Source organism: Penicillium samsonianum (assembly GCF_028829775.1).
Source record: "Penicillium samsonianum strain IBT 33392 chromosome Unknown utg000004l_segment0_segment0, whole genome shotgun sequence".
Lineage (NCBI taxonomy): Eukaryota > Fungi > Ascomycota > Eurotiomycetes > Eurotiales > Aspergillaceae > Penicillium > Penicillium samsonianum.
Genome location: NW_026643262.1, coordinates 2,239,898 through 2,256,209, shown reverse-complemented (window position 1 = coordinate 2,256,209; position 16,312 = coordinate 2,239,898). Strand labels below are relative to the sequence as shown.

Below are 16,312 nucleotides of genomic sequence, written 5' to 3'. Positions count from 1 at the left end.
GGGAGATGGAAAATAAATCGAGCTGTATATATATACATAAAGCCCGGGTTGATTCCCCGTGGGATGCAGGGAGAGAAAGACAGGAAGGATATGAAACAAGTCCGTATGATGGTACATGGAGCGCCCGGGAGAGAGGGGGGTTGGGTATCAAAAGTGCGGAAAAAATGCAAGCAAAGGGGGAAGGGAACCCGGACGCATGAGATCCACAATGAGGATTGTTTATTTTTCAGCGAAGCGACGATCGAAGTATCGCAGCACACCCATGACACTTGCAGCCTCGACTTCCATGGCAGCGCGGCTGCCTGGAGGAGCGATTTCGCGTGGGTCGGGGAGGGTGTGGAGCTTCGGCAGCCAGGTCGAGATCTCGTCACTGGCGCGGGAGAAGTTCGGGTGGCGAGACAGGGTGGTGAAAGCGTCAGCACAGCTGAGCGTTAGCTCTGAAGGCGGAGCGGGCTTGGGTGCGGGAGGTTGCGCAGACATGGCGGCGTTGTTACGCGGGTTGGGCGCGGTGGCGGGGGCATTTCTTGACATGCAGCATCCGCCGTCCTTTCCTCCGCCTCCGCAGCAGCCTCCTCCCGATGGAGTTCCGCTCGCTGACCGGGAGGCTGCCAACGTCTTGCAAAAAAGAGTGCTTCGGGGGTCGGCTTGACACTGGGCGCAGGTGCCTGGCCCATTGGCACAGGGGTTGGTCGCTTGGCTGATGGGTGGGAGGGTCACTTCTGAGCGGACGTCTCCCTCGGATGGGGGTGGGGTGAATTGGGAGATGGATTGGATTGGCGCGAGACGGTTGGTCTCGAATGTGTTAATGTTGCGTACACGCTGCTGCTCCTGTGCGGCCATCTCGGCGCAGATACAGGGAGTGCCGTCCTGGCAGAACCCGCAGGGATCAACGGGGGGCGAGGAGACGTCGTGGTCGTGAGACTGGTTTGGGACGCTAGAGAACTGAGCGGTGAAGTCGATTTCCATCTCTTCGGGATCGGGCTTGATGTGGGGATCCCTGTGGTCTCGTTCCGGACTGCCCACCCCATGAGGTGAGTGCCTAGAACGAGATGACTCGTGAGTATCCATTGGCATGCCGAATGCATCTTCGATGCACTGGCAGTGGGCGTTAGAGCAGTTGTTGCACCCCAGAGGTACATTCATCTGTCCATCTTCCTTGTTACTTTCGATACTAGTAGGCTGAACATCCTCCATTCGGGAGCTTCTGGTCTTGCGAGGTGGCAAGGGTACAGAGTCCGGAATGGGGGCAGGCTTGCTGACGCTAGTGCCAGTAAGAGATGACCGGAATTCCTTAACAAGGGCTTCCTTTGCGCTGCGCTCGATAGATACTTCCTTCTCCAAGGCATGGCATCGGTCGCGCCACCAGCCCATCTCCTCGCGGCACTGATCAACCTCACCGGAGAGGTTTCCAATTTGCTGTTGGAGCGAGGCGACTTCAATATCGTGGCTATCTTCAATCTCCTTCATTTGCTCTTCCAGTTCACTAACACGGGCGGCCCGACGCTCACGGAACGCTCGTTGAGCTGCTCGGTTCTGCGCTTTGCGTTTGGTTGGCGGTGTGTCTGTAGCTGGCTTGCGGCCAGGCTTGGGACGTGGTGGGATTACCCATTCTCTCGAGGTGATGGAGCCGGGTGTACCCGGTCCTGGAGAAGGGGCTACAGAGGGCCTGGCGGCCAGCGTGGGGGCCGGAGCGAGAGCCAGTGCAGGAACTCCAGCTGGAGCAGGTGTCATAGACACACCACTGGCCATTTTGACACCAGATTGATGTTCAAATACTGTGTTTGAGGTCAGTTGGGGACAACTAATCGGATGTGGTCGGGGCAAACGCACGAGCCGTTTCTCGGTCGGAAGAGCGGAAGTGCGCTCATATGAGCCGATAAGCGAAAAAGACCACCTGGGCAGTTGGAGAGGAAGAATGAGGAACGAGTATTCCTTCAAAATCTGTCCTGTATGGAATAATTAGACGAGGAATGGACACACAAATAGCATAGAAAAGTTAAAGAGAAGAGAAACATGCGAAGGGAGGGGGAAAGGCCGAGAAAAAGTGGCCGATGATCAGATTAGATTATGTGCTCACATGATGCCGGTTTCGGACATTGACCTTTCGGCTGTATACCATTTTGCCCTTCTTCCAGGGTTTGCTCTTCTTTTTTTTTTTCTGCTGATTTACGATTGGTTCATTTACTATGCTAAACCTAATCCCGCGAGGATCCCCTCTGAAATTTTTATCTGATCCGAATCTGAGTGGAGATGGTTCCGAGAAAGCGTTGGTGGGCTGACGCAACATTCTTTACTGTAAAAATATATTAAACTTATTTTCTTCGCTACCAGCGTGTACTGATTCCTCGACACAGCTCGAATATCAATTGCTTGAACTAGCTAGCAAAAGACAGCTGCAATAGCAAATGATTCCGTCCCAATTCTCAATTGCATACTCCGTAACGTGCTAAACTTCCTATGCAGCTCACCGTTCACCCGTCTGATCGTCGATGACTCAATGACAGACGACACGGATCAGAACTCTCCAGTCAAAGTAAAATTTGCTCGAGTGGAGCGTCTCGTCAATCCATTGACCATGGGTGGGCAAGACTCCCCCTACTTCCGGTCTACCAAGCCTGGAGCTATTACCTAGCAGAAACGGCGATTGGGCCAATGAGAACGTGCCAATGCGCAAAAGAACTTTTCCAGGAGTCATTCACCAGCGGTGAGAGTATGGATCGACATGGGAATTGGATCCCGTAGGGCCGCTCTCGGTCTCTCTGATCTTATCTGATTGCACTAACGCCTCTCGTCTCCAGGGCTGACCGCAATCCAAGGGTTGAACCGGACACCGGCAAAAATGTCTCTATTCCACTGCCGTATCTTTCCTCTCTGGGTGATTGGGTCGTCCTTCTGTAGAAATGGTTGGTGGTGGCCAACCTCGGAAGAACCCCCCACACAGCAGAATCTTATCAATCAGTGAATGACCTCGGGATGGTCCCCAACCTCATCCCGAGCGAGGGCCGAACAGCGGAACTTTCGTGTACATGGCCCGATCTGGAGAACACCACCGCTAGTTAGTCACAGCCAAAGCTGTTTGTGACGTGCGTATGCAGAGATTGACGGTGGAAAAAGTGGAATGCGTGGAAAGAAGTCGCCGCCATTGGACGGCACACCATCGCGTTTAGAGGCCCATTTTCGGCGATCCGAGAATTCGATCCACTATCCTCGGTCGTATCTTTTCAGTGCGATTATGATGATGAAACGGATACTCCGTAGTATAAACCGACTTGATGACGCAGTCTCTTCGTGAGATTCTAGCAATATCAGGGACCCACAATTCGCTCTTGATCTGCTGAGATAAATTAAAGTATAGAATCTAAAAATGAGCGAAGTGGATTCCAGCTGAAGCCGATCAATACAGAGCTCTCAATCTGCAAGGGACATGAACTCTACGTTGATACCTAGAATATCTCTAATTTTCTAGTATTTGATCCACAAAATACTCCTACTTTCCAGGTCCATTGGGAGTCAATGAAGTGTTGAGAAGAAAAAAAAAGTAATGCATTTCCTTCCATTGACGAGATCAGCTTGACCCCCTTGCCATTGAACGTTTCCAAGAGGCGGGTCAAGTGATGTATGTCTGAGGGGTAATTAGCACAGGCTAATAATCGCAAATTAATCGACATCAACGTAATAAACATTCACAACTCCGTTAATTGAGGGGCTCCTTCTGCTGGCGGAGCAGAGTGCTTGGTCTGCACGAAGACCTTCTGCATGCCCATCTCTCGTTTATTGAAAATCGCATACACTTTCTCCATGTCTTCCAGACGGACCCGGTGGGTCACCATATCCAGCGGATTGATATCGTTCTTCTGAATGAGATCCATAAGGTGCTTCCAATACTTGTGGACAGGAGCCTGCCCGTTACCCATAAGGTGAATACCTGTCTGCATCAGAGCCCCAATGTTAAAGTGATTGGTCTGAGAATGATTGTTAGATACTTCACTCTTCCGAAAACCGGTGAACTCACAAATCCGGCATAGACACCCGTCACCCCAACATGGCCGAACGGGCGAACAGCAGTAATCATCTCATTCAACAACTCCGAAGTATCCGTCTCCATCCCAAGCATCTGCTCGAAGTAATGCGCCCATCCTTTAGCGTATTCACCCGCTGCACACTCCAAAGCAACGTCGGGCCCGCCCTCGACCATCTTTTTTAGCTGTGATGTCACTGATTCGCCTCTGGGTAGATTAGTGAAGTTGATCGTCTCAACCTTTGGCGCTTTGGTCTTCACAAAGTCCAATCGCCATGCACCATCACCTCCGTCGATAAGGATGACTCGACTAGCTCCATGGAAGAAGCTGAACTGTGCACACATCTGCCCGATCGGTCCGGCTCCCCAGATCGCAACAACATCTCCTTCCTTCACACCGGTGTCGACCACACAGTGCCATGATGTTGCTATAACATCCGAGACATAAAGTGCCTTCTCGTCAGGTACTTCGGCTGGAATGGAAAGCAGATTGACGTCGCCGTATGGAACTCGAATGTACTCGGCCTGGCCACCGGCAAACCCACCTGTGAAATGAGAATATCCAAAGATGCCTGTTCCCAGTTTAGTATGAATCTCGGGACCCTCGGGGCCAGGTGAAATGCATATCGGCTACCCTGTTCAACTTACCTGCAGTTCGCTTGCCATACAAGGCATTGGTCAGAGTGTTCTCGTTGGTCCTATCACATTGAGAATAGTACTCTCTCCGACAATTCATGCAATCCCCACAGGCAATCGGAAAAGAAACAACAACTCGTTCTCCAACTTTGACCTTCTTTGACTCGGGCCCTATACTGTCGACAACTCCACAGCATTCATGGCCGAGCACGTCACCCTTCTCCAGCTGAGGAATAACCGCTTTGCCCGGCACAGTTGTGTCAGTCTACTCGCTCGCTCGGATGGTTGTGGGATTCTCTTCATACCGTGATACAGGTGAAGATCGCTACCGCAAATAGTGCTTCCTGTCACCCTGACAATCACGTCTCCAGGGTCAATCACCCGTGGCTTCGGCATTTGCACTAATCACAGTGATCAGCAATGCAAAAAGGGCTTAAACTGGCAATTGCCTCTCTCGCTTACCAACTTTGACTCGGTTCTTCCCTTGCCAGGTATTAGCCTGGATCATCTCTCCGGTCTCCACTCCATGTTCATTGTCATAGCTGGACACGTCGGTGGTGATTGTTGCATTATCACCGTGGCCAAGGCTCTTTTCTACCAGATTTGCTGCCTGGGTCATAGCCATTTTTGGATCTAATTGAGGGTATGTATGATTGGGAGATAGTGAGTTTATGTGTTCACTGTGTCCATGGGGGTAATAAGAATTTCCAGCACAGCTTTATACTCATCGAGCAGGTCCGCAGGTGTTCCTTGGTAATGTATGTAAATGACGAAACTCAAGGTTTGGGGGTTTTCGCTCAACTGACATCACCATGATGTCGGGTATGCGTCAACCAGAGCTATCCTTCATTTTGACGTCGATAATAATAATAATTGTCCAATCTGTCATAGATTTTGCTGCGTACTGAGCGTTATGTCTTCAGCATGTCATGGACCAAATTGAGCACATGAGAGTTCCTGGTGCGCAATACTCTTGGGATATATATCGGGGTTTAGTTGCAGAGAAATAGTATATTTCATGAGCGTTTCAAGATTACTTGACCTTTACATGGCATGAATACCAATCGCGAGGGAATATCATAGGCCCATTTTGAATATTTTCCTACAGCGATTTTCGAAAACAGTTCACTCTTTTAAGACACTCACACTTTGTTTCTCGGCCCGTACCCGGAACTACGCTAACTCTTTTCGGCTAATCCGTAAACTCCCTTTCTTCCTTTCCTTCCGTACATGTAGCCATCATTTTCATGTTCCTCTCGAATCGTAGGGAGACATCTAGAGCTATAAGAAGGCAGTTAACAGAAGAATGTAACGACCCTGTAAATGTCACATACATCCATGTGGAAATTATATTATGTACCATAAATGGAGGCCATTTACATATTCGAGATGATAATGAGAAAAAGGGTATCAGACAGCAATGATCGGACAGCGATCATGATCCATGACATTGAACCAGCTTATTGTGTAGTCCATCCTCTCTTGTCGCAGTTTCCACACCTGCTGAACAATGTCGGCAGCAGCGGTAAAAGCGGAAATGGAAGTACGAAGCCCAGTAGAAGTAATCCAATCGAGTAGACTTCTTTGCAAATTCGGATCCAGGGCTTCGCATGCTGCAATGAAGGCGGGCCAAAGTAGCGAGGCTCTGTAATGTTCATCTGCCATGGCAGACTCCTCGCTTTTCTTGATGAAGTCAAGCACCTTTAGGACTGTATCCTGAAGAATCAAAGCATTGATGTTGTGCATTCGTCGATAGTAAAACAGAATCAAACCCTGATGCACAGCTAAACTCAAGTAGTAGCCTGCTCTTGCCTTCGCGTGTTCACGACCCAACGTCGACGAACTGGCTTCTTGAGTACCTGGAACTTCCATATCTCGCTTCCAAGAGAGAACCTGGTACTCCAGAATCTTCGTCCTTTCGTTCAGGGTCATGACAATATCAAGGTCAAGGCTCGTATCGCGATGCAGCAGCTCTTGTTCATTTGCTAAACGGATGGTCTGGGATAAAAGGCCCACCAAAGACTCCGGCAGGCCGTACATCTCTTGGAAGAGTGAATCTTTCCAGACCCCCAGTACCTCCAAATGAATGTCATTATGTCCAATATCAAGGGCCTTTTCCACGGATGCATTTAAATCAGATATCGTGCTATCATCTGCCACACGGAAACTTCGTAAGGAATGAAAGGCCGCTTCGTTAGAGACGAGCCTGGTGCTGGGTCGTGCAGGACATATATCCAGAAGAGCACAGCCACATGTGCTTTCGGCCATTATGCGTATATAAGTGTAGACGTGATGGAGAGTGCGAACTTTGAGTGATTTGTGAACTTTTGGTAGGCCTCTTTTCCGAATTAGGCATTCCGATTCTACCAGAAGATTCTGGGCGTCGGTATAATTTCCACAGGTGACCTGAATACACAGAATATTAGCATAAATGCCAGTGACATGCTAAGATTTCGGGTGGATGGCACCTCGAGCATCACTGTTGATAACAAAGCCATTAGCAATTCCTTGTATTTTACTCGCGTGTCCGAGGCTATCTCTTGTTGGATGCTAAGCTCGAGATGATGCCTGGAAATATGCTTGTATTGCTTTCCGAACTTGTCCCAATCTAAGGTTGTGTCGTTTCTCGAAGAGATATGGAGACAACTGGCAGCTAGGAGAGAATAGAACAAAGACAAGCCTGTGTTGCTAGCAGTTTGATGAAGTAAAAGTTCCGCATATGCTTTCTCAGCTCTGGGGAGATGAATATTCTGCCAAGGACATTTTTTGCTGCCCTTGAGAGGGAACGAAAGTGAGACAATTTGATTTTTGAAATAACGCAAAAGCTGCGGTGCTCGTTCCGGAATGACGTGGGAAGCGGGGGGTACAAAAGGCGAGAAGGGTAAGACTGGGGAGAGAATATGTCCCAGAGAAGGTGGATATGAAGCACCGTTCTCTTGATTGTTACTGAAATGAACCAAGGTCCCGATTCCCGGAGTGGAGCTTTCATTTGGCGAGGAAACCAGGGCATGATTATGAGGACTAGAGATAGAAGACTCTGGCGTCCAAAAATCAGGTCGTGCCTCATTAGCCGGTGTTATCTCTGAGGATTGCCATGGTATTGCTGGCTGCGGCTTTTGGGGCCTTGCTGGACGCGGGCTCGATTCCGTGAACTCGTTTGGCGGGGCCTTATCTGTGGTGACATTTAAAACACCGAAGGGACCCTGAAACAAGCTCTCCGACGAGCTGGTAGTTTGGGAACTAACTTCGCGATTCAATATTTCAAGGGCTTCATTCGCAGTCTGGTTTCGAAGACTCTTGACGGTCTTTTGCGCCATTAACTTTTGTTCATTCTCTGTCGTTTTTGTTAGGTGCAATTCTGCACAGGGCTAGAACAAAACCTACCTGCAAATAATGGACGCCGAAACACACGTTCCTGAGGTTCCTCCTTCTGTTGCGATTCCGACTGTAAGTGAGTATACTGGGTCCATTTCAGCTGACCTCGGTAACCAGGACAGGGCACACCTAGTGTGAGACACATCTGGCAACCGGGACGAGTCTCATCGCATTTCAAATGTCGAGATCGGCACGTGCCGCAGCCTGTGAGACAGCGAATGCGTGGTATCATGATGCAGCCATTCGTCGTTGAGTGGCCTAAATGAGATGATGGTCAAGAAGGAAACCGGGACCCTAAAGGGCAGGACATAACGATTAGTCATACGGGGGCAATTCCAAGGTTTCTTCCAAGGTTGTCACTACTGTGTACCCTCCAGGGCTGGTTCCCCATGTATAGTACAACCAATCGTAATGAGAACTGTCATTTTAATTTACTGTGATGCGAGCTTCTAAAACAAATTATTTGTGCGGCACTTGGATCAACGAAATTCCGCATCACCACTACCAACTCTCTTCGCGGTATTCCTGAGAGCGAAGAGCCAATTTGCTACCTTCAACTTAATGATTTTCCCGAAAAAAGATTACGACGATAGCATCAAAGAGGCTTTTATGCTTCTGAGTTCAATCATTTATGGACGGTGTGCTAAACAATTTGACCAGCTAGCCCACTTGATAAAGACCAATAACCGAATCAATCTATACATACGCCCCCCAAAAATTATTATTTCACATTCATGTGATCATGCCAGCTTCTCCGAGGATTTATTGCCAGAGACAGCTGCCTCCGCCAGTATCGCTCGTCGAATCTCCTCCTCTAAACTCGGACCCTGAGGGCTCCACCCGAGCAACTGACGGGCGCGATCGCCTGATGTTCGAGCATTTGTTCCCCAAAGAACAGAACCATGCGCAATGAGCCGGTCTGCTGTCTCAGCATCGATTTCCTGGGTATGGGGCGACTTAATAAGGCCCTTCGAATAAGCAAAAGAGGACATCTTCTTCGCAATATCGCGATACGACTAATCGAAGCATGAGAGCAGCGGTCAGCCAAGTGTTTTATATGTCAGTATATGCTCTTAGTGACCTACCAGTCCTCCCGCCTCGGGGAAATAGATCCCGTTCGCATTCCACAACGGCTGATTGGTCGAACTGGAAGCCTCTGCGACCAGCGACACGATCAGACGCGTGATGTCCGAGATATGAACATGGCTCCAAGTGTTAAGGCCCTTCCTGACGTGGAGGCCTTGCCCATGCTTCAAGGTTGCCTTTGCTAAGTCCGGGATTTGGATGCTTCGTTGGTTGACAGGGCCTCTTCCCAAGCCGTAAATCATAGGCCCATATACAATCGCTGTCCGGACGGAAGGTTGACTGGTAGACAGGCTGGTAATAAGCTGATCTACAACCCTTTTGGGGGAAGAGTTGATGATATCTCGGACTTCAGAAATTCCTGCTAGGTCGTTATAAACCTTAGAGCGGGCTTCGCCATAGCTGTTATTCACGATCTCCGGCCCAGAAAGAAGACTAGCCCCGGAAATCTGAATCCAAACTAATTGATGTTAGATTTTCGTGTGTCGAAGGTGCGTTTTGGAGTATGCTACCTGGGTTTTGTCGCTGCGTTTTCGAAAGACCGTCTACAATAGCTCTCGCACTAGGAATATGGTTGGAGCTAGCCAGATCTGTTATTTATAGTTAGTACAATCTAAAATACACGCTCAATGTAAAAGGCTCGTGCAACTTACGGAGGACAACATCGGCCTGGGAGACCTCATTTTGAATTGCAGTGGTAGAATCCAAGTCTCCAATCAGCGGGGTGACAGATGGGTATTTCTCAGTAATCCGTGTTGCACGAGACTCATTTCGCACTAAAGCCACAATTCTTGAAGCAAGTCGCGCTTGTGTAATACCGTTGAGAACATCGCCGCCAATGTAGCCAGAAACACCTGTTCTTCAGAGCGCGTAAGTATAAATTGTCCATGAACGCTCATTTGGGTGTAAGTCCAGCGGGGCTCATACATGAAAATGCGAGTCATGTTTTCGGTAAGTTCTTCTCCAATGTTAAAACAGCTCAAGACAAAATCACTGTAGAGAAAAGCACAACCAAAAAAAGTTCGATCGAAAGAAGCAAGGATTCTTATACCAGTCCCTTGTGATAGATTATGATAGAATGTCGAAACGGCTTCTCTTATGTAATCGGTATATCCTGCCCACCTGGGCAGCTGCCTCCAGGGCTTTTTAGAATCAAGGATTGATAGTCCCCTGTGATAGGTTATGATAGATTGTCATCTAACTACCTCGGGAAATGGCTTCTATTATGTAATCGGTATATCCTGCCTTTCCAGAATTAAGGATTGATAAGCCGAAGTCGAATCCATGGATGGAGCCCAGAAAAGTGGAGATAGTACCTACCCACTCCAAAAGGAATCTTATCCCCTGATTTTGACGTAAACACATACACCTTGAAATACTATCTTGGAGAACGGCTAAGGCAATGGGGGACCCGGAAGAGGAAGTTGATTCCATTTGTCGCGGCTGAGGAGGAGACAAACCATGGATGATGTTGAAGAGCAATATATAAAGCGCGGAAATCTCGCATTGGTCAGGAATGTGATACTCTGTACGCTCTTCTCTTTTACTAGCCTCCCTCGAAGGATATCAACGTACAATTGACAACGATGTCGACCCCGAAATTCTCAACAAAATTCCCAACAACCCCACGCCTTGGTCACTATGATGTGGTAATTGTCGGGGGTGCTACCAGTGGCTCGTCTATTGCCTGGCACTTGCAAACCACAACAGGCTTCCACGGCTCCGTCCTCGTCGTCGAGCGTGACCCGTCATTGCAGTTCTCTGCAACAAAGGCAAGCAACAACTGTATGCGGCAGCAGTTTGCTACCAAGATCAATGTGGAAATCGCCCAGTATGCTGCCGCATTTGTCAAGCGCTATGGTTCCAACTTTGGTTATGATCCATGTGTGCCAGACGACCCGATCCGAAACTTCGGCTATCTTTACCTCTCCGGTTCCCAGTCATTCACAAAGGTTCTCCAAAAGGACCAACAGGTCCAGGCGGATTGTGGTGCAGGGACCGACATTATCTCTGCGGAGGATGTCAAGCGGAAATATCCATTTTTCTACACTGGTGACCTCGATGCTGGAAGCTTGAACACCAAAGATGAAGGGGCCTTCAATGCTATTGGTATGGTTGAATGGATGCGAAAGTCGGCGCAGGAAAGTGGCGTCGATTACATCAACAATGAAGTCATTGAGATGGTTACAGACGGACCCCAAATTCAGAGTATCAAGCTACGCAGTGGCGAGAGTATCTCAGTCAACACCGTCGTCAACGCTGCCGGTACTCGCGCTGCCCAAGTCTCCAGGATGGCGGGCATCGGTTTACCAATTGAGGCTCGACGACGCTATACTTATATCTTCTCGGTCGACGACCCACTTCCTCAAGATCTTCCTCTGACTATTGATCCTACGGGTGTCCATCTCCGGTCTTACGGACCAAACGATTATCTCGTTGGTTGCCCACCAATTGGTCCTGACGTCGCGGTGGACGTTGATGATTTCAGTTTTGCAGAGAATGCTTGGGACGAGAAGATCTTGCCAATCATTACTCGCCGAATTCCTCAGTTCAATACCGCACGGGTTACTGATTCCTGGATGGGCCATTACGAGTTCAACACGTTCGACCACAATGCCATCGTTGGAGCACACGATACTATGAAAAACCTTTACTTTTGTGTCGGCTTTTCTGGGCATGGAAGTCAACAGGCACCGGCTTGTGGTCGCGCTGTGGCAGAGTTGATTGTGTACGGTGCGTTCAAAACCCTGGATCTCAGCGTTCTTTCGTATTCGCGGATTCCGGAGAATCGTCCTTTAACGGAGCGAGCGGTGATTTAAAGGTCATTCCGGCACCGAATGCGCTGTTAGACTTTTCCATGCCTATGGGGATGTGGGGGAAACAGCGCTCACACACTACATACCGCACATAATGGTTTAATAAGTGGCCAGTGTTTTTCACATCTAAATATATCTCTGTTATACAACACAAATAAAAGGATCACTTCCCAGTATTTCATTTAATCATTCCGGTATGTAGGAGAGGATGTAGTGTATGTGAGGGCATGCGCCTAGTAGGTAGGCTTAGAGAGGTGAACTGGAGATTGGAGGTTGGAATAACACCCTGAATAGAATATTGCTATATATCCTTGATTGAGGCTACTATCCCTGAGACAAAACAGTGGGGAAGCCCATCAATTAAATGAGGGGTAAACTGTTTTCGAAAATCGCTGTAAATCTTGTCTTCGCAGCAGATTTACTAGAACCACTCTGGAAGCAAATGGCGTCATAGGGCTTGGTTTCGATGTATGTGATTTGTAGGTCCGAACCAAGCATTTACCAAGCCAAATATATTGTTAAGACAATTTTACTAGCATCTTCCTACCTATATGGAGGTACAATTTGACCTATAAGAAAAGAATAGTTATGTAGTTGTCAATAAACCGACAGCTGAATCCGTTATCACCGGACTCGGCGATAAGCCAGGGGGCACACCTGGGCATTCCAAGGTTGGGTCAGGTACCAGCCCCCCGTCGGGACTCCGCCTTTTCCCCTCACGAGTCATTCTCTCCTCCAACTCTTTCCTCTTCCCTACACTCATACAATCCAATACTACATTTACAATATGACCAGAAAACACAGCTCGACCCAAGGCCTCGATATGCCGTGGGCTTCACAAATGTCCGCCCAGCTGCCCAGTGCGTTCATGCCTGTACCTGCAGCACTGCCAGTCCGAGCTCAGGAACCGATCGCCGATGAACCCGTCCGACCCGAGGATTACTCCAAGCCATACTGCGAGTTCATGACATCCAATCCCACAATTTTCCACGCCGTCAAATCCTTCTCCAAGCAGCTCGAAGAGCATGGCTACAAGCACCTCTCCGAACGAGCGGTGTGGACATCCGAGCTGAAGCGAGGCGGCAAGTTCTACACTTCCCGCAACGGCAGCTCTTTGATCGCTTTCAACATTGGTTCCAAATACGAGAGCGGCAACGGCGTGGCTATCGTTGCTGGCCACGTCGATGCCTTGACTGCCAAGCTGAAGCCCGTGTCCAAGCTACCGACCAAAGCAGGCTTCCAGCAGCTCGGCGTTGCCCCGTACGCCGGTGGTCTCGGCGATACTTGGTGGGACCGCGATCTTGGTATCGGTGGTCGCGTGCTCGTCCGCGACCCGAAAACTGGCAAGGTGGAGACTAAGCTGGTCAAACTTGACTGGCCTATTGCTCGTGTGCCTACCCTTGCTCCCCATTTCGGTACTCCTGCGAATGGCCCGTTCAACCAGGAAACCCAAATGGTTCCTGTCATCGGGATTGATAACTCTGATTTGTTTGAACACTCTAAGATTGAGGCGAGCAACACTAATTTTGGCAAATTTACCTCGACCCAGCCTGAGAAGCTTGTGAAGATCATCTCCAAGGAGCTTGGAATCACAGACTACAGCACTATTGTTAACTGGGAATTGGAACTCTTTGATACCCAGCCCGCTCAACTCGGAGGTCTTGAGAAGGACATGATCTTCGCCGGTCGCATTGACGACAAGCTCTGCTGCTATGCTGCACAGGAAGCGCTCATTGCTTCCTCGGACAGCACATCGACCGGGACCGTGAAGATGGTTGGTATGTTCGATGATGAAGAGATTGGCAGTTTGCTCCGGCAAGGTGCTAAGTCGAACTTTATGGGCAGCGTCATTGAGCGGATTACCGAGGCCTTCGCGAAGGACAACTACGGGCCCAACCTCCTTTCCCAGACAGTGGCCAACAGCTTCTTGGTGTCATCAGACGTCATCCACGCAGTGAACCCGAACTTCCTTAATGTCTACCTGGAGAACCACGCGCCCCGCCTTAACGTTGGCGTGGCAGTGTCTGCCGACTCAAATGGCCACATGACTACCGACAGCGTCAGCGAGGGCGTCATTAGGCGAGTTGCAGAGCGCTGTGGGTCAACCCTGCAGGTCTTCCAGATTCGGAATGACTCTCGCAGCGGTGGCACCATTGGACCCATGACCAGTGCCCAGATCGGCATGAGGGCCATTGACTGCGGTATCCCGCAGCTGAGCATGCACAGTATCCGGGCGACTACTGGCAGCTTGGACCCCGGCCTGGGTGTCAAGTTGTTCAAGGGATTCTTCGACCACTACGAAGAAGTCGATAAGGAGTTCGCCGACTTTTAAATCGATAATTCCGCACTTTGCTTTAGACAATATAGAGCCCTTTCTCCTTTGTGCATGCCTGTTATAGGCGGGTTGTCTCGTTATTCTACGCTTGGAGCGTGTATTGGACTACAATGAAGTGGCTATATTCTGTGACTATTGCTCTTCCAACTCTCGGTATTAAGTTATCTGTTTGATTCGGTTGCTGTACCTCGACTATCTATATATCCAAGAATTTCCAAACCTACATTCCACATTACTATATCTTTAAAATGACATAAGAAATAAAAAATGTGTGTCCCACGGGTGTACCCCACGGGGTAATCATGGCCCGACAGCCGCCAGGCCCAAAGAGCGTGTGCGAAACCAAAAAAAAAGCCGACGGGTATATGACATTATACTCCAAGCCACCAACCTGACTGCAAGAGCCATTCAAACATTAAATGCGTGTTTATACAGCACCAGACCTTCAAAACGGCACCGATGTCTCCGCAGGCAAAGGATGTGGATGCGTCAGGGTATTGGGACGACTGAGAGGCGCATGAACCGAAGCAATCTGAGCCAACTTCTTCTCTTCCTCTCTCGTCCAGCGCTTAATACTAGACCTGAAGCCGGTACCAGGAGCAAGAGCGAGAACGCGCTCTGGGTCACCAGCGCCGTACTCGTGTTCTTCGCCGGCCGTGCCGAGGGTTGATGCATCACCGTTCCATTCTGAGTTGCGCTGGGTTGTGTCTCCGCGGGTGAGACGGCTGGCGTTAAATGTCGATACCATGCTTGGGAAGAAGCGGGCGACGAGGGGTTTTAGGGTTGGAAGACAGGCGCAGATTATGCCTGTGTTGCATTCGATCGCGGACCAGGAGGCGGCGCCGACGTTGTCGTCTGGTTTGTTGGGTTAGCTTGGTTTGGGGGTGTGGTAGGGCTGAGGGATATGATACGTACAGGTGGGATCTGATGACTCGGCGATTTGTTTTAGGCTAATTAGACGGATGATACTGGTGATGCAGACACTAGAGTGTGTTATGTTAGTTCTGCTGCAATGATGTCTGAAAGAGGATAACTCACAAGCCACCCAGAGCGAACATGAGCATTAAAGCGATCTTTTGTTTTCGGGGCAAGTCGACTGCCATTAAAGCCGGGATGGGAATGATTAGGATGGCAACATCGGTCGAGATATGCATACTAGCATTGGAGAACCACAGTTTGGTCTTATCCAAACAAAAACCCTGGATTGAATCGTCCCAGAATTTGGCGACGGGAATGCAGTTGAGAAATGCACTGATCACTGCCCATGTGCCATAAATAGCGAGGACGGTAATCATGACCCAGCAGACAACACGCATGCGGTGCGTTGGGAAGACTCGGAAGTACTGCATCAGAATCGAGGCTTTGGCGCAGAGAACGGCGGCGTTGTAGAATGGAATGGTGAGCCAGAAGGCCTATTTGTGTTGGTGGTTAGATGTAGTTGATAGCCGACGACCCGGTTTAGGGCAAGCTTACCTTCATCTGTCTCTCGAGAATGTCCGGTGGGATATCTTTCAGATGCACTCCCATGCCGCTGACGGCTTCGATAATGTCGAGGGCCATGAAGACATATGAATTCACCTATGCATCTACATTAGTATTTGGCATTCTTCGGTATCAATATCAATCACCCATCTTACCAGGGCGATAACGACCATCCAGTCATTTGCTTCCACTCGATTCATAAGGTTCATACGAGTATACATCCTCATCGCCACGAAGCAGGTTGCCAAGGCTGTGAACACAACGCTTATAATCAAGCCCTGCTCGCCCCGGGAGGACATGAATATGCCGTCATTATCTCGCCTGAAGATCACATCTCGAATGTACAACAGATTCATAGTCAATGGATCTAGCGGCTTTGGAAAAACGAAGGAATGGCTACTTCTCAAAGAGAAGATTGCCCGGGGGATAGTCTAACGATCAGATCAATATACGATCTTGATCTGATTAACGACTGAGTTAGGGCACAAAGGAACGATAAGAGAACAACCTCTCCACTAAGGAGCAAAAAGTCCGAGAGGATATCGCCGTAATATAATCCCAAGCGCA

At 49.3% G+C, this 16,312-nt stretch overlaps 8 protein-coding genes across 8 annotated transcripts; 3 read left to right on the top strand and 5 right to left on the bottom strand.

Moving 5' to 3' along the window:
- Positions 1–219: 219 nt before the first annotated feature.
- Positions 220–1,749, bottom strand: hapX (bZIP transcription factor HapX; the record flags this gene model as incomplete). The annotated part of the gene is made up of 1 exon (XM_057280507.1): positions 220–1,749. One exon carries the CDS (start codon positions 1,747–1,749, stop codon positions 220–222), a length of 1,530 nt encoding a protein of 509 aa, XP_057134767.1.
- A 1,934-nt stretch (positions 1,750–3,683) lies between these two features.
- On the bottom strand, positions 3,684–5,279 carry N7471_007787 (zinc-dependent alcohol dehydrogenase; the record flags this gene model as incomplete). Its single annotated transcript, XM_057280506.1, has 5 exons — positions 3,684–3,962; positions 4,013–4,590; positions 4,667–4,894; positions 4,960–5,055; positions 5,117–5,279. The coding sequence occupies 5 exons, from the start codon at positions 5,277–5,279 to the stop codon at positions 3,684–3,686; spliced, it is 1,344 nt and encodes a 447-aa protein (XP_057134766.1).
- A 785-nt stretch (positions 5,280–6,064) lies between these two features.
- On the bottom strand, positions 6,065–6,922 carry N7471_007786 (Zn(II)2Cys6 transcription factor; the record flags this gene model as incomplete). Its single annotated transcript, XM_057280505.1, has 1 exon — positions 6,065–6,922. The coding sequence occupies one exon, from the start codon at positions 6,920–6,922 to the stop codon at positions 6,065–6,067; it is 858 nt and encodes a 285-aa protein (XP_057134765.1).
- A 1,125-nt stretch (positions 6,923–8,047) lies between these two features.
- On the top strand, positions 8,048–8,295 carry N7471_007785 (uncharacterized protein; the record flags this gene model as incomplete). Its single annotated transcript, XM_057280504.1, has 2 exons — positions 8,048–8,105; positions 8,147–8,295. The coding sequence occupies 2 exons, from the start codon at positions 8,048–8,050 to the stop codon at positions 8,293–8,295; spliced, it is 207 nt and encodes a 68-aa protein (XP_057134764.1).
- A 474-nt stretch (positions 8,296–8,769) lies between these two features.
- On the bottom strand, positions 8,770–10,056 carry N7471_007784 (NAD-dependent epimerase/dehydratase family protein; the record flags this gene model as incomplete). Its single annotated transcript, XM_057280503.1, has 5 exons — positions 8,770–9,045; positions 9,115–9,572; positions 9,625–9,702; positions 9,766–9,971; positions 10,040–10,056. 5 exons carry the CDS (start codon positions 10,054–10,056, stop codon positions 8,770–8,772), a joined length of 1,035 nt encoding a protein of 344 aa, XP_057134763.1.
- Positions 10,057–10,698: 642 nt separating this feature from the next.
- N7471_007783 (NAD(P)/FAD-dependent oxidoreductase) lies at positions 10,699–11,931 on the top strand (the record flags this gene model as incomplete). Its single annotated transcript, XM_057280502.1, has 1 exon — positions 10,699–11,931. One exon carries the CDS (start codon positions 10,699–10,701, stop codon positions 11,929–11,931), a length of 1,233 nt encoding a protein of 410 aa, XP_057134762.1.
- A 784-nt stretch (positions 11,932–12,715) lies between these two features.
- On the top strand, positions 12,716–14,260 carry N7471_007782 (M18 family aminopeptidase; the record flags this gene model as incomplete). The annotated part of the gene is made up of 1 exon (XM_057280501.1): positions 12,716–14,260. One exon carries the CDS (start codon positions 12,716–12,718, stop codon positions 14,258–14,260), a length of 1,545 nt encoding a protein of 514 aa, XP_057134761.1.
- Positions 14,261–14,708: 448 nt separating this feature from the next.
- Positions 14,709–16,101, bottom strand: N7471_007781 (uncharacterized protein; the record flags this gene model as incomplete). Its single annotated transcript, XM_057280500.1, has 5 exons — positions 14,709–15,118; positions 15,179–15,246; positions 15,302–15,675; positions 15,737–15,841; positions 15,901–16,101. 5 exons carry the CDS (start codon positions 16,099–16,101, stop codon positions 14,709–14,711), a joined length of 1,158 nt encoding a protein of 385 aa, XP_057134760.1.
- Between the last annotated feature and the right edge of the window lie 211 nt (positions 16,102–16,312).